Source organism: Hyla sarda, chromosome 8, assembly GCF_029499605.1.
Source record: "Hyla sarda isolate aHylSar1 chromosome 8, aHylSar1.hap1, whole genome shotgun sequence".
Classification (NCBI taxonomy): Eukaryota; Metazoa; Chordata; class Amphibia; order Anura; family Hylidae; genus Hyla; species Hyla sarda.
In genome coordinates, this window is record NC_079196.1 from 129,204,870 (window position 1) to 129,230,994 (window position 26,125).

Consider the following 26,125-nt stretch of genomic DNA (forward strand, 5'->3'; position numbering starts at 1 on the left):
TCTCATAAGAAACCAGTGATCGATGATTCTGCCGCTTGACTGCTCATGCCTGGATCTCAGACACTGAGCAGTCATTCGGCGACCGGACAGCGAGGAGGCAGGTAGGGACCCTCCAGCTGTCCTGTAAGCTGTTCGGGATGCCGCGACTTGACTGCGGCTATCCCGAACAGCTCCCTGAGCTAACCGGCATGGTTTCACTTTCATTTTAGACGCGGTGTTCAACTTTTAATGCCGCGTCTAAAGGGTTAATAGCGCGCAGCAGCGCGATCAATGCTGCGCGCTATTAGCCACGGGTCCCGGCCGTTGTTAGAGCGGACTCAGGGCGTACAGGTACGCCCTGGGTCCTTAACAGGTTAATAGAGAATCCTACTGGATTTTCTCACTTTGTTCCCTTTTTCCTGACGGATGAAATGAAATGATTGAGAACGCCAGTTAGCATGATCCGCTATGCACTATTTTATCCTCATTCGTTTTATTATAATTTGTACTATTTATTATGTGTTTTTATACGTTTTTCCTGTATATTGTCTTTTACATTGGCAATGTATGGGTTAATGTTTCTGTTTAAACATCTGTAGTGTCCCCTATTCCCAACATGCCTGATGAAGCTGGTTATCCAACGAAACGTGTTGCATGCCGGGTAAATTAAACAGTTTTTACCTTTGGAGTTGTGTGCGCCTGCTCTATCCTGTGCTGTTCCTTGGAGGGATCCGTCTGAGGGCTTCACCTGTGTTGCCAGGAGCGGCTGCCGAGCTTTGCCCATCAAGGGTTTATTCCACGCTTACACCATAGTTGTACTTGGTCGCAGTACAACTCTACTCGGTGAGCAATATTGCTTTTGAATCTCACACCGTATATGTTACGTTGTCACAATAGGAGCGCTTTCCTTTTGTTCTTAGATTTTGAATACTTGGAGGGGTGCAGTTTTTATAATGGGGTCATTTGTGGGGTATTTCTAATATGAAGACCCCCTCAAATCCACTTCGAAACTGAACTGGTCCCTGAAAAATTAACATTTTGAAAATTTTGTGAAAAATTGGAAAAAATTGCTGCTATACTTTGAAGACCTCTGATGTCTTCCAAAAGTAAAAACATGTCAACTTTATGATGCCAACATAAATTAGACATATTGTATTTGTGAATCAATATATAATTTATTTGGAATATTCATTTTCTTTACAAGCAGAGAGTTTCAAAGTCAGAAAAATGCTAAATTTTCAAAATTTTCATGAAATTTGGGGATTCTTCACCAAGAAAGGATGCAAGTAACAACGAAAATTTACCACTGTGTTAAAGTAGAATATGTCACGAAAAAAATCTCGGAAACAAAACAATCGGTAAAAGCATCCCAGAGTTATTAATGCTTAAAGTGACAGTGGTCAGAATTGCAAAAAAGGGCTCAGTCCTTAAGGTGATAAAGGGCTCAGTCCTTAAGGGGTTAAGGTTAAAATGGGCTTGGTCCTTAAGGGGTTAAGAGTTTCCTCTGTCCTCTGCTCGTTACCTGTATTAATGGCACCTGTTTGAACTTGTTCTCAGTATAAAAGACAATTGTCCACAACCTTAAACGGTCACACTCCAAACTCCACTATGGCCAAGACCAAAGAGCTGTTGAAGGACAACAGAATTGTAGACCTGCACCAGGCTGGGAAGAATGAATATGCAATAGGCAAGCAGCTTAATGTGAAGAAATCAACTGTGGGAGTAGTTATTAGAAAATGTAAGACACACAAGACCAATGATTATCTCCCTCAATCTAAGGCTCCATGCAAGATCTCACCCCGTGGTGTCAAAATGATCACAAGAACGGTAAGCAAAAATTTCAGAACCACATGGGGGGACCTAGTAACACATTACTCCGCCAGGGACTCATGTCATGCAGTGCCAGACATGTCCCCCTGCTTAAGCCAGTACATGTACAGGCCCTTCTGAAGTTTGTTAGAGAGCATTTGGATGATCCAGAAGAGGATTGGGAGAATGTCATATGGTCAGATGAAACCAAAGTATAACTTTTTGGTAAAAACTCAACTCTTCGTGTTTGGAGGAGAACGCATTGTGAGTTGCATCCAAAGAACATCATACTTACTGTGAAGCATGGGGGTGGAAACATCATGCTTTGGGGATGTTTTTCTGCCAAGGGACCAGAACGACTGATCCGTGTAAAGGAAAGAATGAATGGGGCCATGTATCGTGAGATTTTGAATGAAAACCTTCCATCAGCAAGGGCATTGAATATGAAATGCGGCTGGGTCTTTCAACATGACAATGATCCCAAACACATCACGCGGGCAATAAAGGAGTGGCTTCATAAGAAGCATTTCAAGGTCCTGGAGTGGCCAAGCCAGTCTCCAGATCTCAACCCCATAGAAAACCTTTAGAGGGAGTTGAAATTCCGAGTTACCCATCAACAGCCCCAAACATCACTACTCTAGAGGAGATCTGCATGGAGGAATGGGCCAAAATACCAGCAACAATGTGTGGAAACTTACAGAAAACGTTTGACCTCTGTCATTGCCAACAAAGGGTAAAAGTATTGAGATGAACTTTTGTTATTGACCAAATACTTATTTTCCACCATAATCTGCAAATAAATTCTTTAAAAATCAGTGATGTGATTTTATGGATTTTTTTTTCCTCATTATGCCTCTCATAGTTGAGGTATACCTATGATGAACTCAACTTTTTAAGTGGGAGAACTTGCACAATTGGTGGGTGACTAAAAATACTTTTTTGCCCCACTTATCTCTACTACTAATTATCGATGTTACTTGATATCTACAGTAAAACCTCCAAAGAGCAGGATGATACTCTGTACTGACAACGGGCAATCACTTTCATTGTAAAAGGGTTGAATTCATATGCACTCAACACTTTTCATCATTTTATGTACAAATAATTTTTAAATCCAGGTAATATTTTCCTTCACTTTTATATGACCTTTTTTGTGTTGGTCCATTACATAAAAAGGCAATTAAATTGATTTTAAGGCAAGACAAGACACTCATATTATACTTATTACACTTCTTTACTGGCTCAGCAGCAAATAGATACTGAATGCATTAGAGATAAAAAAAAATTACATATGAAATGCATATAAACATAGGAACTAGGGTGCAACCTATAGTGCTGTATAACACACCAATCAGTCCACAGCGTGGTTATAAAGGTAATTGGCACACAGGTAAACTCCTTCTTCTTTGCTGCTCAGCAGTTGTGTGAAGAGAAGTATTACTTGCTCTTCAAAAAATTTCTCTCACAGAATTTTATAGAATTTTTCCTTAATTGTATTCCCTTATTGTTTATGAAATATTTATTTACATATTTCTATTCTTTCATATTTAATCTATTAGTTTTTCATAATTTGTTCAATATCCTCATATTTTTCTCTCCTATTTGTCATTATTATTTCTTTCTTTATCTGGTTCCTCCATTCATCCGATTTATTTATTTATACAGAAACCCTTTCTTTTAACAATTTTCTCCCATCTCTTATTGCGTCCAATCAATTGTCTGTTTATCTTAAACATTCAGTTCTCTGTTAAACAAATCCTTTTAATCCTCTTACTATTCACATCCATTACCCGATTCATCCCGCTCCCCAGTCTCTCTTTAACATACTTTACCTGTTCTGCCGTTCGTCCATCTTCTCTCTTTTCTTGCTGCGTCACGGGCGCCATCTTCTTTCTTCTCCGAGAGCTCGTCCGCAACTCTCGTGAGACTTTCTGGCAGTAAGGTGATCTCCTGTCAGACTTCGGTGGGCTTTCTGTCACTCGGCCGATCACGCTACATTGTCTCCACATATCCTTACAGTATACAAGTGTTTCTATGCAAGTGTCTTCATAGATATATATTAAATTGTATTTCTTCATACTATTTCATGATCTTAGGCTGCCACCTGGTGGTTTCAGGCTAACGGTTCCCAAATATCCTATTTAAACTTAAAAAATTGAATATGCATTATTTAATATTTATTATTTAATTCATTATTTAATATATTAATTAATTATTCATTAATCATTTATTTATTAACCCATTTATTATTCTAATTTAATTTATTTAATTAATTTTTACCATTAATGTAACTAATTAATTTCATAGAGACAAAGAATTCAGCCAGCACTTTAGTTGATACCAAACTATTATATGGACCTGGCCTACAGGTGCACGCTACTAGGCTAGATATACAGCAACAAAAGAATGCAGCAGCACACTGCCAGCACAAGGATATAGGTGAAACATGAATATGCAGTTAAAACATGGAGAGCTATACAGCTATGGTGTAATAGATGCAAATGTGAAACTATGAAATAGTGAGGCACTTAGCTCGCAAATTTGTCTCCGCCGGGGGAGTGGCTATCTCCATGTTGGCCTTGCACCCCACCCACCTCTATCAGGTGTGTATATAAGGTGTCTTGGATGTTCCAGACCCTGCCATGCTTACTGAACTGTTCACAACGAGGCATATTCACAGTGTAGGGTCCGTCCCAATGAGGCCACCTTATCCCGGTGGGACGGTCCAAGCTATTTGACCGCCGGCGGAGACAAATTTGCGAGCCAAGTGTCTCACTATTTCATAGTTTCACATTTGCATCTATTACACCATAGCTGTATAGCTCTCCATGTTTTAACTGCATATTCATGTTTCACCTATATCCTTGTGCTGGCAGTGTGCTGCTGCATTCTTTTATTGCTAATTAATTTCATAATTATTACTCATTATTTACCATAATAAATTTTACTCAGATTTCTATATATTCTATTTTATCCCTGTATTCTCTAAAATGTCTGAGGAGAATTGTGGAAAGGATAATGATCTTTCCTCTCAGGATCGCATGCAATCCATTGTGGACACCTCTGTTAACAGATCTGTCCATTCTGCTGTTCAGTCAGCAATTTCTGTATTGCAAGAGTCCATTTCAAAATCTATTAGTATGGCATTGCAACATATTAACCCCAAAAGTTCTGGAGTTGTGCAACCTACCACTCCGTCAGACTTATATTGGTCTCCCCAAGAGTCGGTTTCGGACCTAGCCAAAGGACTTCAAGGTCCAAAAAAGGCTAAAAGTTAAAAACGCCACATTTCTGGTGGCCATCACTCATCAAAGGTCCCAAAGCTTCAGTTTGAATCCCAACATAATATTTCTATTCCTCAAAATACCGACTTTCATATTGCCAGTGGTTCTAACCCACAACATGTAACACCCTCAGCCCGCGAGGAAGTCCAATCTTTTAGGGCAAAAAAGTCCGCCTACAGATCTAAACCCGACTCCTACAGAGATACTTTCTCAAAAGAATCGGCTGATTCGGATATACAGGATGTTAAGGATATAACATATTTCTCAGAGGAAAGTGGTGATGACCACGAGGACCCTGTGACACACGAAGACACTAATATAGATGATTCAGGGGATGCATTTTTTTGATCCTTCCCTGATCTACCATCCCCGCTCTGGGCACAAAAAGAAAAACTGGAGTCACTTGTTAAATTTAATAAGAAATGGTAAAAAATTTATTGATAATCCCATTACATTAAACAATAGGAGAATATACAACCGGGGGGGAGAGAAGGATCAAACAAGGGTGTCACTCGAGTATCCTCTAGAAAGTGCCTAGTGCATAGTACATAGGAAGACTACCATACAACATATACATGGCAGCAAACAGATGTAAACAAAGTTATGGTGCAAATAGTCCAAGGACACATAATCACATGTATATACTTAGCCATACATAATAGTAAAGCAGGCACAGGACACCAGAGCGACACCACCCCAATGCGGCGTTTCGGCAAACCTTTGTCGATGGGCATAGATCTGGAAATAAATAACTTTTTTCAAAAAGGGCAATTGTCACTGTTCCGATACATTCTACGGGATTGCTGAGCAATCTCTTCTTGGTCAAGAAGAAAGATGGAGGTCAAAGACCTGTCATCAATCTAAAAATTCTCAACAACATGGTGGTATATCGCCACTTCAGAATGGAGGGTATTCACCTCATAAGAGACATCTTATTAACCCCTTAAGGACTGAGCGATTTCACGTTTTTGCATTTCATTTTTTCCTCCTTGCCTATAAAAAATAATAACCTTTTCAATTTTGCACCTAAAAATCTGTATTATGGCTTATTTTTTGCGCGACCAATTCTACTTTACAGTGACATTAGTCATTTTACCGAAAAATCCACAGCGAAATGGAAAAAAATTGTCTTTATCTGTAGGTCCATATGGTTAAAATGATACCCTACTTGTATAGGTTTGATTTTGTATTACTTCAGAAAAAAATCATAAATACATGCAGGAAAATTTATACGTTTAAAATTGTCATTTTCTGAACCCTATAACTTTTTAATTTTTCTGTTTTCAGGGCACTATGAGGGCTAATTTTTTGCTCCGTGATCTGAAGTTTTTAGCGGTACCATTTTTGTTCTGATCAGACTTTTTGATCACTTTTTATTCACTTTTTTTGTGGTACAAAAAGTGATCAAAAATGCGCTATTTTGGACTTTGGAATTTTTTGGCGCTTACGCCATTGAACGTGCGGTTTTAAAAGCAGTATATTTTTATAATTTGGACATTTCCGCACGCGGTGATACCACATATGTTTATTTTTATTTACACTGTTTTATTTTGTTACTAGGAAATGCAGAGTGATTTAAACTTTTAATTCAGAAGGGAATACCTGAAAGGGTTAACTTTTTTTTGCTGGTTGCATACACAGATTGTTGCCTTGCCGTTGCATGGCAACAAGCTGTGTAATTGGCGGTTGATTGCTCCAGCCTGTAACTCAGGCATGGAGCAATCAATCAGAGCCGGGACGCAGACGGAAGAAGGTAGGGACCTTCTTCTCTCCGGGTAGCTGATCGGGGCATCGCGATTTTATGACTCCGATCTGCCCGACTGAGCAGCCGGGAAACATTTACTTTCACTTTCGATGCAGCGCTCAGCTTTGAGCGCCGCATCGGAAGGGTTAATAGCGCGTGGCCGAACGATCGCGGCCGTGCGCTATTAGCCGCGGATCCGGGCTGTGAATAGACACCTCGACCATCCTGCTATGATGCGGGGTCCCGGCGTTATAGACAGGGACCGGACTTAGGACATACTCATACGTCCTAAGTCCTTAAGGGGTTAAAAGAGGATTGGCTTGTAAAAATAGACTTGAAGGATGCTTACCTCACAGTTCTGATCCATCCTTCATCCCAGATTTTCCTTCAATTTCTGTGAAACAACCAAAAATGGCAATTCACTTGCCTCCCATTTGGCCTCTCATCAGCACCCTGGTGCTTCACAAAACTTCTCAAACCAGTAGTTGCTTCCCTCAGAAGTAGCGGGCTTCGTCTTATCATATATCTCGACGACATTCTTCTCATGGCGCATTCAAAAGATCTTCTATCACTCCACATGGAATGGACTTTATCCCTCCTAACCCAACTGGGATTTCTCATCAACTTCAAAAAATCGGTTCTTATTCCATCGCAAGAAATGGAATTCCTGGGTTTCATGATCAATACCCAATCGACCACTCTGAGCCTTCCTCCCAGGAAATTGAAAACCATTCAGAAAGAGATTCGTCAAGTTCTCCGCAAAGATCTGATATCTCTGAGAACGATAGCTCGCATAGTGGGTCTCCTTCCATCCTCAATTCAGGCCATTTTTCCTGCTCCTCTCCACTACAGAGCTTTCCAATGCTTGAAACTTTGCCACTTAAGAGAAGGCTTCGGCTATTCAGACGAGATTCTTCTCTCTTCCGAAGCCAGAGAAGAACTTCTTTGGTGGCTTTCCCACATAGAATCCTGGAATGAAAAAGCGATTTTTCATCCGAATCCGGATATCATTATAGAATCCGACGCAAGTTTTCAGGCTGGGGCGCTCACTGTGGTCACCTTTCTACCGGAGGGAAATGGTCTCCCTCAGAATCCCTTTTACACATAAATTGCCTAGAACTCTTAGCAGGATTTTTTGCCTTAAAAGAGTTTTGCAAAAAATTCTTCCCACTGTTGTATCTTCCTACGCATAGACAACTTTTATGCAGTCCAATACATCAATCACTAGGGAGGTACGAATTCCAAAATTCTTGAAGATTTTGTCAAGGATTTTTGGCATTTCTGTCTGGACAAGAACATTGTCCTCAAAGCGGAATATCTTCCAGGAATTTCCAACTCCATAGCGGATTGGTATTCCCCCTATCTGACGGATGCCAGCAATTTGAGACTTCATCCTCCAATTTTTCAGATGATCAACATTGTATGGGGTCCTCTTCACTTGGACCTCTTCGCGTCACGTCTCAATACAAAACTTCCTCTGTTCTTCAGTTGGCGTCTGGATCCAGAGGCTTTCCTTCAATCTTGGACACGGAAAATACTTTACGCGTTTCCTCCATTCAACCTCATTCCTCGAGTTCTTTTCCAAGCAACAATTCAGAAGATCACTTTAGCCAACCTAATCCTGGTTTCCTTAAATACTGAATCTACTCATCGATTTCCCACAAATTCTTCCATCTTTCCCTCATCTTCTTCTAGACCCTCAAGGAAATTGCCATCCTTTAATTCTATCCAATCAATTATCTCTTGTCGCCAGGTTGATCTCAGGCAAACAAGACCGAACCTTCAATTTTCTCAATCAACTTAAGACATCCTGCCAGATGCCTGGTCCCCGGGTACCAGAGCAGCTTACAGATGAGCCTTGGGACTTTGGATTCGTTGGTGCAATCAATAGGATTTGGATTCCTTATGAGCATCTATCCCTCACATCTTGAATTTCCTTTCGGCATCTTATGACTAGGGTAAAGCCTATAGAACTACAAATCTTTATCGTTCTGTAATTTCGTCCAAACATCTCCCTATCGATTCTCTTCCTATCGGCAAACATCCTTTAATCTTTCAGTTACTCAAGGATATTCGCTTTAGGCGACCCCCTTTGCCTAAATATTCTTCCACTTAGGAAGGTAATCTCATCCTAATTATGTTCACCTCTTGGGATGACAATGATTCACTTCAATTAAACGCATTTCTGATGTCTGATCCCTGGATATCTCCCGCAGGCAATTTACTCATCAAGGAGTTCTTTTTTCCATCTTCCGTTGTACAAAGACTAATGTTCATTCAGTTTTTATCCATCTTTTCCTTATCATGATAAACTCAGTGTAGTTCGTTGCCTTCGTTGTTACGAATCCTGAATTGAATCCCTTAGACTTCCATCCTCTTCTCAATTACTTATTTCTTTCTGCAAACCCCACGCTCCTGTTTCTTCACCCACTGTTGCTAGATGGGTCAGACAGACCATGGACATGGCAGGTATTGATATTTCTAAATTTGGCACTCATTCCACCAGAGGAGCCGTTTCTACTAAAATCTTCCAATCAGGTCTTTCTCTCTCTGATTTGTTAAAAGCTGCCAATTGGTCTTCTGATTCTACTCATAAAACCTTCTACTTTAGACCTGAGTCTCGTGTCTCTATAGTTTTATTATAGTTTTACTTGTTCATAGATAGATATCTTATTTATTTTAATGTAAATTATTTTATATGCCTAGCTTTAAACTAGCATAATATGAGCATCTTGTCTTGCCTTAAAATTGGGAATTTTCCTATCCTTGGTGACAGAAAATTTAGATTTAGACAAGACGCGAGTATTATCCCTCCCTTATTTGGAAACCTTCCCTGTAATTTATATTTCTTTTGTTCCAACAGCTCCACAATGATACCTTCGTGATTATCATCTGCACCTCCATCTATAACTGGATGATGTAAAGAGTTCATCTTTAAGAGTTTATCTGAGATTCTTTTACCGTTCCTATAAATTTGCCATTCAAGCTACTCGTTTTTCTTCTGGTTCACAGCAAAGAAGAAGGAATTTACCTGTGTGCCAATTACCTTTATAACAAAAGCTGTGGACTGATTGGTTGTGTTATACAGCACTATAGGTTGCACCCTAGTTCCTATGTTTACATGCATTTCATATGTAATTTTTTTTTTCTCTAATACATTCAGTATCTATTTGCTGCAGAGCCAGTAAAGAAGTTGAATAAGCATAATGCTTGCGTCTTGTCTTTATTAAAATCAAAATTTGCTGTCACCAAGGATAGCAAAATTCCCAATTATATGTATATTTATAAATATATATATCTATTTATAGATTTATCTATATGTATATAAGTCTACTAAGTGCAGACAAAGCAAGGCTGCTCACCACTCTCGCGTCCACTGCACGATCTCGTGCTACGGACACCGGTACCGCTCCCGGCTCAGTAGAAGTCAAACAAGAAAAACGTCCGGCACTCCGAATGCCGGACGTTTTTCTTGTATATAAGTCTACATATAAAAAATGTAGAAAAGCAGCACTATCAGTCCAAATTAAGAAAAGTGTAAGGTGCAAAGCAGGTTCAGGAGTAGGGTCAGCAAACTCCACACTTGGATACACAAAAGGGTTTTCCCCGCAGCACACAAAGGTTAAAAAAATGCAAAAAGTGATTTATTCCATAATGCAAGAACAAGTGTTACAAAAAGAAAAGCAGCAACATTTGAACCAGCTTACCAGGTCATTATCAAGCAGTGCACATTTGTGATAGATGTAATAGATCCTCATGTGCAGATAACATATACTAATTAACTTGTTCAGGGCCCAAGACGTATGCATACGTCTTGGGACCCTGGTACTAAAGGACCCAGGACATATGCATACGTCCCAAGTCATTCCGGTCTCCGCCGCTCGCCGGGCGGAGATCGGAATGGCATGCCGTGCAAATGCCCAGGGGTGTCATCAGACCCCCCCCCCCATGTCGGAGATCGCGGCAAATCGCAAGTAAATTCACACTTGCGATTTGAGCGATTCCGGGTCATTACGGGTCAATGGTGACCCGGAATAGAAGGGGGATCGCGGTTGTCCATGACACCCACAATCCCTCTGAAGGTATAGGAGTGAGGTGGCAGGGGTGCCACCCCTCCTATCGACGCGCCCACCAATAGCAGATCGGGGGCGGGGGGGGTTAACTTTCGTTTTCCTAGTCCTGCCCACCGACAATAGGCGGGGAAGGACTGGGAAACCCGACAGGGAGATCGGCGGGCGGCGACGTTGTGCGGCTGGATCCTACGGGAGCCGGTGAGTTGCCTAGCGACATCTGGAGGGTACAGTCTGAGACCACTAGAGACCACCAGCTGTTTGGGCATGCTGGAATATGTAGCTTTGCAACATCTGGAGGGCTACAGTTTGAGACCACTATATGTATCCCTCCAGATCTTGCAAAACTACAACTCCTAGCTTGCCCAAACAGCTGTTTGCTGTCTGGGTATGCTGGGATTTGTAGTTTTGCAACATCTGGAGGGTCACAGTTTGGAGATCACTTTGCAGTGTTCTCTAAAACTGTAGCCCTCCAGATGTTGGAAAACTGCAAATCCCAGCATGGCTAAACAGCTGTCTCGGCATGCTGGGAGTTGTAGTTGCGTACCTCCAGCTGTTGCATAACTACATCTCCCAGCATGCCCTTTGGTGATCAGTACATGCTGGGAGTTGTAGTTTTGCAACAGCTGGAGGCACACTGGTTGGAAAATACTGAGTTAGATAACAGAACCTAACTGATCGTTTTCCAACCAGTGTGCCTCCAGCTGTTGCAAAACTACAACTCCCAGCATGCACGGTCTGTCAGTACATGCTGGGAGTTGTAGTTTTGAAAGAGCTGGAGGTTTGCCCCCCCCCCATGTGAACGTACAGGGTACATTCACACGGGCAGGTTTACAGTAAGTTTACTACTTCATGTTTGGGCTGCGGCAAATTTTTCGCCGCAGCGCAAACTCCTAGCGGGAAACTCACCGTAACACACCAGTGCGAATGTACCCTAAAAACACTACACTACACTACACTAACACATAATAAAGAGTAAAACCCTACATATACACCCCCTTACACTGTCTACCACCCCCCCCCCCCCCCCGCCCCAATAAAAATTAAAAACTTATTGTATGGCAGTGTTTCCAAATCAGAGCCTCCAGCTGTTGCAAAACAACAACTCCCAGCATTTCTGGACAGCCACTGACTGTCCAGGCATGCTGGGAGTTTAGCAACAGCTGGAGGCACCCTGTTTGGGAATCACTGGCGTAGAATACCCCTATGTCCACCCCTATGCAATCCCTAATTTAGTCCTCAAATGCGCATGGTGCTCTCTCACTTCGGAGCCCTGTCGTATTTCAAGGAAACAGTTTATGGCCGCATATGGGGTATTTCCGTACTCGGGAGAAATTGCACTACAAATTTTGGGGGGCTTTTTCACCTTTTACCTCTTATGAAAAGGAAAAGTTGGGGGCCACACCAGCTTGTTAGTGTAAAAAAATAAAATTTACACTAACATGCTGGTGTTGCCCCATACTTTTTATTTTCACAAACGGTAAAAGAAAAATAGGCCCCCAAAATTTGTAACGCAATTACTCCTGAGTACGGAAATACCCCATATGTGGGCGTAAAATGTTCTGCGGACGCACAACAAGGCTCAGGAGTGAGAGCGCACTATGTACATTTGAGGCCTAAATTGGTGATTTGCACAGGGGTGGCTGATTTTACAGCGGTTCTGACATAAACGCAAAAAAAGAAATACCCACATGTGACCCCATTTTGGAAACTACACCCCTCACGGAACGTAACAAGGGGAATAGTGAGCCTTAACACCCCACAGGTCTTTAATGAAAATTCTTCAAAGTTGGATGGAAAAATGAAAAAAAAATAATAATTTTTCACTATTCACTAAAATGCTGGTGTTACCCTAAGTTTTTCATTTTCACAAGGGAAAATAGGAAAAAAGCCCCCCAAAATTTGTAACCTCATTTCTTCTGAGTAAGGACATACCCCATATGTGGATGCTAAGTGTTCTGCTGGCGCACTACAATGCTCAGAAGAGAAGGAGCGCCATTGGGCTTTTGAAGAGAAAATTTGTCCGGAATTGAAGGCGACGTGTGTTTACAAAGCCCCCATAGCGCCAGAACAATGGACCGCCCCACACGTGACCCAATTTTGGAACCTACACTCCTCACGTAATGTAATAAGGGGTACAGTGAGCATTTACGCCCCACAGGTGTCTGACAGATTTTTGGAACAGTGGACCGTGAAAATTAAAAATGTAATTTTTTCTTTGCACAGCCCATTGTTCCAAAGATCTGTCAAACGCCAGTGGGGTGTAAATACTCACTACACCCCTTATTAAATTCTGTGAGGGGTGTAGTTTCCAAAATAGGGTCACATGTGGGGGGGGGGTCATGTATAAAAAGAGGCATGGACTCGAGGGACAGGGACATAATACTCCCCCTTTATAAAGCATTGGTACGGCCTCACCTGGAATATTCTGTTCAGTTTTGCTCACCAGTCCATAAAAGGGACACTGTGGAGCTGGAAAGGGTGCAGAGACGCGCGACTAAACTGATATGGGGCATGGAACATCTTAGCTATGAGGAGCGATTAAAGGAGTTACAATTGTTTAGTCTTGAGAAGAGACGTTTAAGGGGGGATATGATAAATGTATATTAAATATATTAATGGCCCATACAAAAAATATGGAGAAAAACTGTTCCAGGTTAAACCCCCCCCAAAGGACGAGGGGGCACTCCCTCCGTCTGGAGAAGAAAAGGTTTAGTCTCAAGGGGCGACACGCCTTCTTTACCATAAGAACTGTGAACTTATGGAACAGTCTACCTCAGGAATTGGTCAAGGCCGGAAAAATTAACAGCTTTAAAACAGGGTTAGATACATTCCTGGAACAAAATAACATTAATGCTTATGAAGAAATATAAAATCCCTTCCCCAATATCGCGCCACACCCCTACCCTTCAATTCCCTGGCTGAACATGATGGACGTATGTCTTTTTTCAACCGTACTAACTATGTAACTATATCTAATGAAAATATTTTTAGCAAACGGTTTCTTAAAAGTATTGCAGTAAAGTCTATTTGAAGTAGCAGTGATCTCTAAGTCAAACATTTTTTTTTTTTTTCTCTACTTATTGTAGATGTAAAATTCCAGTTGTGGTTGTTCTCATCTAAATTCTTTATAAACATGTCCAACTCAAGTAAAGGCCCCTTTCAAATTAATATGATCATCTATATGGCGCCGCCAGAGCACCACGTTTGTGCAGAGTACGGGGATGATGTTTTCTTCCACCCATGTTGCCATAAATAAATGTGTAAAACGGCGCAAAAGTGGTGCCCATACCGCAAATAAAAACCACTCTCACAATAAAAATAATTGCGCGTTAAAATAATTTCTAAGCTTTGTGTGATATAGTCAGTTTGTTCTGTTTTAGTGTGTCATTCAGTCCAGCTATGAAAGGCCCTCTATACGAATGTTGTCATAGTAGAGAGGCAGATGATGTTTCACTATTTCATGGAGCATCCAAGTATTTATTCAAATAGACACATACATATTAACACATCACAAAAGCTAATAAGTCAGCTGTAAACATCTAAACATTCTATATTTTTATGCCAGTAAACATAGGCTCAGAGTAAATAACTTACCAGTCTCACTTCAATATTTGAGGCGAATGCATCTAATGAATTCTCTACAAGTTCTTTAACAACACTGACCACCGCTGTTATCACTTGGGAGCTAGACAGCAGACGAACCGTGGATGAAGGCAACTGGTGCATCTTTAGCAGGAGAACTGTAAGGCAAAAGCACACATTTTAACCATGGGCATTAATGCCTAAGCTTTTTTTTTCATTCGACCACTGTCCAGGTGCCATGACATATTTTTATGCTGACAAAGCCATATGAGGGCCTATATTTTGAAGGACAAGTTATAATTTTTAATGCCATTATTATTAACTTTTTATTTTTGCAAATAAAGGGAAAAATATGATTTGACAGATCATTACCTTGCACTTAATCCAGTATACTGGGGTTTAGTGTGTGTATGGAGGGAGCTTTAAAAAGATGGTTCGCTTACTTTTATTAGTTAAGAAAGTCCTGTTTTCTGGTGGTTTATCTATCCATGGCTATTGCGCTTCTGTGCGCAATGAAGGCTGGGAGCCAGCAAACCCAGCTCCCCTGCCTCATCAATATTCCTCCGCCAGCCTGCCTCCTTGCTGAATATGCTAGAAAACCTCATTACTCTCACATCAGTGATTGGCGTGGGTATTACTTTTCATTTTATATACTTTAAAGAGGTTGTCCAGTAAAAAAGTCAACTTATCCCAACTGCTGGGACCCCCAGAGACCTCTACAACAGGGCTCTGGCTTTATGCGCATCATGGATGTGCCGCAGATGGCTGTATTCGGGTATCTTTGGCACTTCCATAGAAATCAATGAAGCCTGTCTCATCTGCTGCAAATACTCTGAGAGTCAGTGCCCCTTTCTGGAGATCCTAGTATCCCATAGCAGATACATATCCCATATTGTATAGATAAAGGATAATTAGTGTTTCACTGGACAACTTCTTTAACTTTTTACTAGTCCCAAAAGGAGACTTTGACAGCAATCAGAAATCATGTGGCTGGGAAGCAGAAAGGAGTAAGCAGCATACAAACACTACTTACATTGAGCAATTATGATTTGACCCCAGAATAAAAGGGTTAATATACCAGGAGCGACAGTGGGTGCCTAGCTGTCATTCTGAAGGCTGAGCTCCCAAAATCCTGGCATGGAAGACCCAGGTTTCCTTAGTCAAACCCTGGGCATCTTTATTTAAAAAAATAAAATAACATCCTTCTGCCTAACAACCCATGATGTAAATGTACTTCATCAATAGGTTTACAAAAAAGTGGGTGGCTCAACCAAGGAGTCAGAAGTGGGTGCTGCCTAAGTACCATAACAGAGAAAGAGAAAAACACTACAATTAGAGAACACCATATCAATATAGTACTAAATCTTCATTAAATTATATAATGCACAACATACAAACAGACAGCTCTCTAAAACCATTTAAAAATTGCCCCAAAAAACAATGAATCTCACCCAGGGGCACTCCCCTACAAATTGCCAAATACTGTTGTCTACAATTCTCTCAATATGGGGGGGAGATTTATCAAAACCTGTGCAGAGGAAAAGTTGCCCAGTTGCCCATAGCAACCAATCAGATCGCTTCTTTCATTTTTAACAAGGCCTTTGCAAAATGAAAGAAGCAATCTGATTGGTTGCTATGGGCAACTGGGCAAGTTTTCCTCTGCACAGGTTTTGATAAATCTCCCCCATGGTGATCATAACATAAAGCCAAGCATGACTGCATCACTACAAAGTACATATTATACAACCTCTCAAGTATCTGGAATAATGGTAGTTGGACACAGACCGGATGGGGGAGCATAAGAAATGAGCAGAGGAGTGCACACTAAATCTCAGATGGGATTTCCGGCGCAGCAGCTACAGGATTGGTAAGATTTCTTGTCTGGCAAATGAGGTGGACCCATAATGTCCGTTCTTTCACTCCTCTGCGTCCATCTGCACTCTGCTGGGTTAGCACCTCTGTTAATCCCTAAAGGTATTTGTTCTCCTGCAAATGAATCTTAAAGGGGTACTTCGGTGAAAAATAACTTTTTTAAATCAACTGGTGCCAGAAAGTTTAACAGATTTTTAAATTACTTCTATTTAAAAATCTTACCCATTCCAGTACTTATCAGCTGCTGTATGTTACACAAAAAGTTCTTTTCTTTTTGAATTTCCTTTCTGTCTGACCACAATGCTCTCTGCTGACACCTCTGACCATTTTAGGAACTGTCCAGAGTAGGAGCAAATCCCCATAGCAAACCTCTCCTGCTCTGGACAGTTCCTGACATGTACATAGGTGTCAGCAGAAAGCACTGTAGTCAGAAAGAAAGTAAATTCAAAAAGAAAAGAACTTCCTCTGGAGCAAACAGCAGCTGATAAGTACTGGAAGGGTTAACATTTTTAAATATAAGTAATTTACAAATCTGTTTAATGTCCTTGCACCAGTTTATGTAAAAAAAAAAATGTCACTGAAGTACCCCTTTAAGCCTTCTTTGCTGTAGATTAATTTGCAGAAGAACAAATACCTTTAGGGAGCAATGAAGAGAGAGGAATCTATAAAATTAGGCATAAAGAGGCCAAGCAAGGTAAAATAGCTTCTAAAGCAGAAGAGAAAGTAGCTTAGTGAAAAAAAGAAGATAAGATATATAAATTAAAAAGGAAATTAAACCAGGAATGACAATTAAAAACAGAGGAAGGAATGTAAAAGAAGATAATGGACTAGCCAACTACTTCAATAAATACTTCTGTACAGTTTTTACAGAAGAAAATGAAAGAAAAGGACCGCAGCTAGGGAGCCAGTATGTATATGATGTATGTGTATTTACAGAGTAAGGCCCCTTTCACACTGCTGTTGCTCACCGTTGAGAATGGATGTTAAGGTGTCTTTTTTTTTTTTTTTGTGACTTTAATGCCCATTCTTGTGACGGGGAGCAACAGGCAACAACTGGTCCAGGCGGCTCTCATTTACTATTATGGGGGCTGCAGGGCGCCGTTTTATTTTTGACGGGAATAGCAGGATAAAAAGTCTGTGCTTGCAGTAATTTTTCTCCGGCTATTCCCCTGGGCTCCCTTATGGCCATCACACTCCAGACTTTTGTTATAAGTGGGGTACCCCAGTTATCTGTACTAGGACCCATTTTGTTTAACATCTTTATCAGTGATATTGCAGAATTTCTCAATGGTAAGATGTGTCTTTTTGTTGACGACACAAAGATTTGTAACCGGGTTAATGTTTCTGGAGGGATACCCAGGGCTCAAGTCCTGCAGGAACGCACAGGAACGGCTTTTGCTTTTTCCAGAGGAGGAACGACATCACTGTTACATTAGTCATGCAGGACCGACCTCAGAATTATTCTTACCCTTCCTCTGTCTCCTCCCCTGGCCTGGACTGCTAGATTCTGGAGATGTAGGACTTGTGATGATGTCACCATCACGTTGGGGGCGCAGCTTAGCTGTGGAGGAGAGAAAAGATCGTGGCTAAAGGACCTGTGTGATGCTGTGGAGGAGGCGGGGCTGAACTGAAGGAGAGATCATATGTCACTCCAGTAAGGTAATTACATGGAAGGAGATTTGTTACAGTGTGTCACCACAGCAGTAGAGTAATTATATGAGGAGGGGTTTGATACAGTGTGTCACCACAGTAGTAAGGTAATTACATGTGGACATGAGGAAGTTTGTTACATTGTATCACCCCAGTAGTAAGGAGATTACACGAGGAGAAGGTTTGTTACAGTGTGTCACCCCAGAAGTAAGGAGATTACAAGAGGAGGAGGTTTGTTATAGTGTGTCACCCCAGTAGCAGGGAGATTAAATGAGGAGGGGGTTTGTTATAGTGTGTCACCCCAATATTAAGATTACAAGAGGAGATTTTTTACAGTGTGTTATGATGATAGGGACATAAGGAGGTTTTTGTTACAGTGTATTATCAGAATGATAACCCCTTAAGAGCAAAGACCTGTGCAGAGGAAAAGTGGAGCAGTTGCCCATAGCAACCAATCAGATTGAATTTTTCATGTTTTAGAGGCCTTTTTAAAAAAACAAAGAAACGATTTGATAGGTCGCTATGGACAACTGGTCAACTTATCCTCTGTACAGGTTTTATTAAATCTCTCCCATTGGATGTAAATATACGTCTTGGTGCCCTGGTACTTTATGCACCAGGAAGTACACTTACATTCTGAGCAGCAGACCAACTATCAAGCAAGTGCAGGAGCTGTCAGCAGCCGCGCACTTACAGTCAATGCTGTTCTTTTTCATTAACCTCTTAAGTGCCGCAATCACTGTCCCCCCCAAACTGACTGGCTACGCCGCAACATGTATGCTGGGGTCCAATCAGTCTGCTCCCCTGTCAGAGGTCCTGTCACCTGCTCTGTGTTGGTCCCAGCTCCCATCTGCTGATAGAGCCTGCTGAGCCAGGCTCTACTAGTAGATCACCGATAACCATTGAGCAATGCTATGCAACAGCACAGCATTACTCAGTGTAAGCAATCTGAATTGCATATAAAAGTTCCCTTACCCCATAACCACCACGGACAAATGTACGTCCTGGCTCAGGGGTACATCCCGCGTTCATTTACATCCTGACTGTTTTGGATCACCACGTCGGGAGACGCGGTGATCGGGTGAAGATGACTGCTGTTTTCTAACAGTAGCCATCTTCCCACATCGCCCAAGGGGGATTTTACCCTCTCCTGTAAAATCGATCGCTGCGATTGGACGGAACTTCTTACCGTCTAATCGCAGCGATTCCGCTCGTTTTCGGGTCCCTAGTGACCGGGGGACCCTAGAATAAATGAAGATTGGTGCTGTCCGAGACAGCACCAATCATCATGCAGTGAAGGAAGGAGGTGGCAGGGTTGCCACTCCTCCGATCATTGTCATTGGTGATGCATTCATTACTGTGCTGTCATTGGAGCAACCAACCAATGACAGCACAGTAATTTCATTTGAATTACTCCTTCCCCTGCTTTGCCCGCTCACTCGAGTCCGGGCAGGGAGCGGAGAAGGAGTTCTGTGGCAGCTGCGGCGGGTGTAGGTGCAGCGATTGAGGCGGGTATAGGTGCGGCGATCTTACAGTGGGGCGGGAGGTGCGCGGCAGCTGCATCCTGTGTCCGGATCGTTGGCGAGTTAGAGTGAGCTGTAGTACAGGTAGGGATAGTTAGATGGTCTGCAGCAGCAATGGTCTGTGGGTCTAGGTGACCCATCAGTGCATTTTGCTGCTGCAGCCTGCCCCTGTGTAGTTTGTTTTTGTTTTTTTTAGGTGCGGGCATTCTTTTTTTTTTTTTTTTTTGTTAGTGTGGTTTTTTTTTTCCAGATTTTTTTTTACCCCCATTTTTTTTTTTTTTTACAGGGTGTTTGCGGTCCGTGCCATCAGCCACTGTTCTTTACAGTTACAAAAATCACTACACTACACCTACACTTCTCACAAATAAATTACAAAAAACACTACGCACACACACACACACACACACACACACACACACACACACTTACAACCCCCTGCCCCCCCCCCCCCCCAAAAAAAATGAAATGGCCAGTAGAATGTTTTCAGTAGAGGAGGCATACGCCATACTTGCCTCCGATACTAAATCGGTCAGTGATGGAGAAGAGGAAAATCCCAGCTTCCTAATTTTTTTCCTCTTCATCATCATCTACTGATGATCAGCCCCCTAGAAGGCGGCGGCATGTCCGCCGCAGGGCACAGCCAGTAGAGGCCCCCCAAACTAGTAGTCTTGTCCCCCAAACTAGTAGCCCTGTACCCCGCACAATGTTCCCTGTCCACCGTACAAGTTTCCCTGTACCCCCTATAGGTGACCCGTCTGGACCCCAGTTCCAGACGATTATGCGCCACTGATTCCTGGGTTTGCTGGATGCCCAGGAATCCAAATTGACACCACAGTCCTCACTGAAATTGACTTTTTTACTTTTTTTTCAGTGAGGACTTTGTCAATTTGATGGTGGCCCAAACAAACTTGTACGCCAATAAAGGGGTATTCCAGGAAAAAACTTTTTTTTTATATACATCAACTGGCTCCAGAAAGTTTTGTAAATTACTTCTATAAAAAAATCTTAATCCTTTCAATAATTATCAGCTGCTGAAGTTGAGTTGTTGTTTTCTGTCTGTCAACAGTGCTCTCTGCTGACATCTCTGCTTGTCTCGGGAACTGCACAGAGTAGAAGAGGTTTTCTATGGGGATGTGCTTCTAAACTAAGCAGTTCCCGAGACACGTGTCATCAGAGAGCACTTAGACAGAAAAGAACAACTCAACTTCATCAGCTCATAAGTACTGAAAGGATTAAGATTTTTTTAATAGAAGTAATTTACAAATATGTTTAACTTTCTGGAGCCAGTTGATTGATATATATATATATATATATATATATATATATATGTAAAAGGCTTTTTCCTGGAGAACCCCTTTAACCCCTTAACGACGCAGGACGTATATTTACATTGTGTCGGTCCCGGCGCTCATCAACGGCCGGGACCCGCGGCTAATACCACACATCGACGATCGCTGACCGCCGCTTCTAAAGTGAAAGTGAAACTATCCCGGCTAGTCAGTCGGGCTGTTCGGGACCGCCGCGGTGAAATCACGGCGTCCCGAACAGCTTACAGGACACCGGGAGGGCACTTACCTGACTCCTCGGTGTCCGATCGACAAATGACTGCTCCGTGCCTGAGATCCAGGCAGGAGCAGTCAAGCGCCGATAACACTGATCACAGGCGTGTTAATACACGCCAGTGATCAGCATAGGAGATCAGTGTGTGCAGTGCTATAGGTCCCTATGGGACCTATAACTGCAAAAAAAAAGTGTTAATAAAGGTCATTTAACCCCTTCCCTAATAAAAGTTTGAATCACCCCCCTTTTCCCATAAAAAAAATAAAACAGTGTAAATAAAAATAAACATATGGCGCGTGCGTAAATATCCGAACTATAAAAATATATCGTTAATTAAACCACACGGTCAATGGCGTACACGTAAGAAAATTCCAAAGTCCCAAAAAGCGTATTTTGGTCACTTTTTATGCCATTAAAAAATGAATAACAAGTGATCAAAAAGTCCGATCAAAACAAAAATCATACCGATAAAAACTTCAGATTACGGCGCAAAAAAATGAGTCCTGAGTCATACCGCCCTGTACGTGGAAAAATAAAAAAGTTATAGGGGTCAGAAGATGACATTTTTAAACGTATACATTTTCCTGCATGTAGTTATGATTTTTTCCAGAAGTACGACAAGATCAAACCTACATAAGTAGGGTATCATTTTTACCGTATGGACCTACATAAAAAAGATAAGGTGTCATTTTTACTGACAAATGCACTGTGTAGAAACGGAAGCCCCCAAAATTTACAAAATGGCGTTTTTTCTTCGATTTTGTCGCACAATGATTTTTTTTTCCGTTTCGCCGTGAATTTTTGGGTAAAATTACTAATGTCACTGCAAAGTAGAATTGGTGACGCAAAAAATAAGCCATAATATGGATTTTTAGGTGGAAAATTTTAAGGGTTATGATTTTTAAAAGGTAAGGAGGAAAAAACGAAAGTGCAAAAACTGAAAAACCCTGAGTCCTTAAGGGGTTAAAGTTTACCTGTTCCTTTAATGGACTATAAGACAGGTTACCAGTTTTTTGTGTCTGTTCTGCATGGTCGAAGTCACCATGTAGCACAAAAATATTAACATCGCTGACACTCAAACATAAAACTAACAGTGTAACTGTTTTATTCTGCGCTCCATACAAATGTTAGTATTATCTGTAACTTTCTACACTTCAGAGGTATACATGGCGGTTTTTACCCAAAACAGTATTGGGGCAGTAGTCATAAATTTATCATACATAAATGTACAGACAATGATAAAGGATCCCCACATATAAGCAGTCTTTTCAGCAGGACATCACGAGACCCACAAATATAATATAAAAGTGGGCAGGCCAATGCATTTTTGGTTTCGGAAATGAAATCTGAAATATTACTTTGTCAGATATTTGACAGTATGTAGCCAAGAGGGTGCATAGAATGCCATATGCAAAATTTTTCGAGAAGTTTCAGGAAATGAAAACTGCCAGCTGCCTTGGATTATAACCTTACAGCAAGTCTGCCACTGTGGAGGGTTAAAGATAGAGTGAAAATGTCCTCATCCAATGCCTTCATACATGGGAGCTTGGTCCCTGATAAAGGTGAGTTAAAACTACTATACACTAAAGAGAGCAATCCTGAAATTCACATGATATTTTATGGTAATATAAAGAGTGTCATTAAATGGGCACTGTCAGATTCAAAAACTTTTCATATGTTGTACATCTTGACAAAATATTAATCTAATATACTTCATAGGAAAATTATTTTTCCTTTTTATAGAAATCATAGCTTTGTCCAATCATGTATCAGTAAATCTGATATTTGCCTAGAGGTTTATGGTTATTCTTGCTTTTACTAAAAATGATAATTGGCTGAGCCTTTAACCCCTTGGGGACAAAGCCCATTATGACCGTAAGGGCAAGAGCATTTTTTGTTTTTACTTTTTGAAGACATTAGAGGGCTTCAAAGTATAGCAGCAATTTATTTATTTTTTCACGAAAAGTTCAAAATCAGAATTTTTCAGGGACCAGTTCAATTTTGAAGTAAATTTGAGGGTCTTTAAGTTAGAAATCCCCAATAATGGACCCCATTATGCAAACAACACCCCTCAAAGTATTCAAAATTACATTCAGAAAGTTAAATTTACCCTATTGGTGTTAGCAGCAAAGTGAAGGAGAAATTTTCATTTTTCACACTAACATGTTATTGTAGCCCCATTTCATAAAATTTTTACAATGGGTAAAAGGTAAAAAAAAGCCCCACAAAGTTTGTAACTAGAGATGAGCGAACTTACAGTAAATTTGATTCGTCACGAACTTCTCGGCTCGGCAGTTGATGACTTTTCCTGCATAAATTAGTTCAGCTTTCAGGTGCTCCGGTGGGCTGGAAAAGGTGGATACAGTCCTAGGAGACTCTTTCCTAGGAATGTATCCACCTTTTCCAGCCCACCGGAGCACCTGAAGGCTGAACTAATTTATGCAGGATAAGTCATCAACTGCCGAGCCGAGAAGTTTGTGACGAATCGAATTTACTGTAAGTTCGCTCATCTCTATTTGTAACCCAATTTCTGGATATAAAGTGCTCTTTGGGTGCACTAGAGGGTTCACAAGGGAAGAAGCAACAATGGGCTTTTGGAGAGCAAAAGCCCATTGTTGTTTTTTTTTTTATTATTTGGGGAGGAGGGGGTATGCTGCATTTAGGAAGTCCCCTCAAGGAATGTAACAAGGGGTACAGTGAGCCTTAACACCCCACAGGTGATTAACAAACTTTCGTTAAAGTGGGTTGTGAAAATGTAAAATTTTTTTCACAGAAACGCTGGTGTTACCCCAAATTTTTCATTTTCACAAGGGGCAATAGGGAAAAAAAAAAAGCCCCCGAAAATGTGTAACCCCATTTCTTCCGAGTATGGAAATACCCTATATGGGGATGTAAAGTGCTCTGTGGACTACAGGGTTCAGTAGAGACTGTGCATCATTAGGCTTTTGGAGAGAGAATTTGGTTGGAAAGGAAGTCAGGGGCCATGTGTGTTTACAAAGCCCCCATGGTACCAGTGGACCCCCAGTTCAGAAACCACACCCCTCATCACCAACACCACCCCGCCCCCCCCCCCCCCCACCACCACCACCACCCCTGGCATTTGACAGATCTTTGGAACAATGGGCTGAGCAAATAAAAAATAAAATGTTCATGGTCCACTGTTCAAAAAAATCTGTCAGATACCTGTGGGGTATAAATGCTCGCTGCACCCCTTGTTACATTCCGTGAGGGGTGTAGTTTCCAAAATAGGGTCGCATGGGGGGTGGAGTCCACTGTTCTGGCAGCATGAGGGCTTTGTAAATGTACATGGCCTTCTATTACAGCAATTTTCTCTCTCCAAAAACCAAATCAGCCCCCCCCCTGTGCAAATCACCAATTTAGGCCTCAAATGTACATAGTGCACTCTAACTCCTGAGCCCTGTTGTGCACCTGCAGAGCACTTTACGTCCACATGTGGGGTATTTCCGAAATATTGGGTGTCTTTCTCCTTTTACCTCTTGGTAAAATTAAAACTATGGGGAAATACCAGCATGTTAGTGTCAAAAATTTTATTTTTTTACACTAACTTGCTGATGAAGCCCCCAACTTTTCCTTTTCATAAGGGGTAAAGGGAGAAGAAGCCCCCCAAAATTTTAACGCAATTTCTCCTGAGTACTGAAATACCCCATATGTGGCACTAAACTGTTGCCTTGAAATATGACTGGGCTCCAGAGTGAAAGAGCACCATGCACATTTGAAGCATAAATTAGGAATTTGCTAAGGGGCGGACCCAGATGCAAGCATAGCACTTGCCCCCTCCACCAAAAATACCCCATGGCAACGTTTCCGAAAGAGGGTGCCTCTAGTTGTTTCAAAACTCCCAGCATGTCTGGACAGTCAATGGCTGTCTGGCAATGCTGGGAGTTGTTGTTTTGCAACAGCTGGAGGCTCTGTTTTGGAATCAGTGCCGTACAAAACGCTTTAAATTTTTACTGAGGGGGAGGGTAATTGTCTAGAGGTGTGTATATGTAGTGTTTTACTCTTTATTTTGTGTAGTGTAGTGTTTGTAGGGTACATTCACACGGGAGGGGGTTCACAGCGAGTTTCCTGCTGGGAGCTTGCGCTGCGGCAGAAAATTTGCCGCAACTCAAACTTGCAGTGGGAAACTCACTGTAAAACCCCTGCCCGTGTGAATGTACCCTGTACATTCACATGGGGGGTGGTGGTGCAAAAAATCTCTTAACAGTGGCCCTCCAGATCTACAAAACTACAACTACCAGCATGCCCATACAGTCGTTTGCTTTTTGCGCATGCTGGGATTTGTGGTTTTGCAACAGCTGGAGGGCTACAGTTTGGAGATCACTGTGCAGTGGTCTCTGAACTGTGGCCCTCAGGATTTTGCAAAACTACAACTCCCAGCATGCCTGGACAGCAAACGGCTGTCTGGACGTGCTGGCAGTTGTAGTTTTGTGCCTCCAGCTGTTGCAAAACTACAACTCTCAGCATTCACAGTCTGACAGTGCATGTTGGGAGTTGTAGTTTTGCAATAACTGGAGGCACACAGGTTGGAAAACACTGTGTTAGGTAACAGAACCTAACTTTGTTATCCAACCAGTGTGCCTCCAGCTGTTGCAAAACTGTAACTCCCAGAATGTACTGACAGCCGAAGGGCATGCTGGGAGTTGTAATTATGCAACAGCTGGAGGAATACAACTACAACTCCCAGCATGTCCAGACAGCTGTTTGCTGGGAGTTGTATTTTTGCAAGATATTGAGAGCCACAGTTTAAAGAACACTGCACAGTGTTCTCCAAACTGTAGTCCTCTAGAGGGAAGACCACAGACAGACCTTCAGGATCTCCGCTGCCGCATAACGTCTCTGCCACTGCTGGCTCATCGGTGCACAGATAAGCTGCCTGCCACCGTTCTCCCCTGCTCTGCCCGTGCTTCCATTAGTGGTCAGAGTGCAGGAAATGAACTTTAACTGCCCCGCCCCCCCCCCATCTGCCATTGGTCGGTCAGTCCTGATGCCAGTGGCAGTGGATAGGAAGAGGTGGCCACCTCATTCCTA

General features: G+C 41.8%; 2 protein-coding genes across 6 annotated transcripts in view; one reads left to right on the forward strand and one right to left on the reverse strand.

The window, feature by feature from the left end:
• PMS1 (PMS1 homolog 1, mismatch repair system component) overlaps positions 1-26,125 on the reverse strand; it is a 666,172-nt gene that overhangs the window by 529,358 nt on the left and 110,689 nt on the right. For 4 of the 5 annotated variants that reach the window (XM_056533911.1, XM_056533910.1, XM_056533913.1 and 1 more), the window contains exon 2: positions 14,484-14,629. In XM_056533911.1, coding sequence (XP_056389886.1) covers positions 14,484-14,615 — 132 coding nt within the window. In that variant the 5' untranslated portion in view covers positions 14,616-14,629. Of the gene's footprint in view, positions 1-14,483; positions 14,630-17,811; positions 17,905-26,125 lie in introns of all 5 variants that reach the window. The other variant, XM_056533915.1, reaches the window with a different exon arrangement.
• Positions 16,143-26,125, forward strand: part of ORMDL1 (ORMDL sphingolipid biosynthesis regulator 1) — a 410,807-nt gene continuing 400,824 nt past the window's right edge. The window contains exon 1 of the mRNA XM_056533921.1: positions 16,143-16,338. The gene's annotated coding sequence lies outside the window, so the exon portion shown is untranslated. The remainder of the gene's footprint in view (positions 16,339-26,125) is intronic.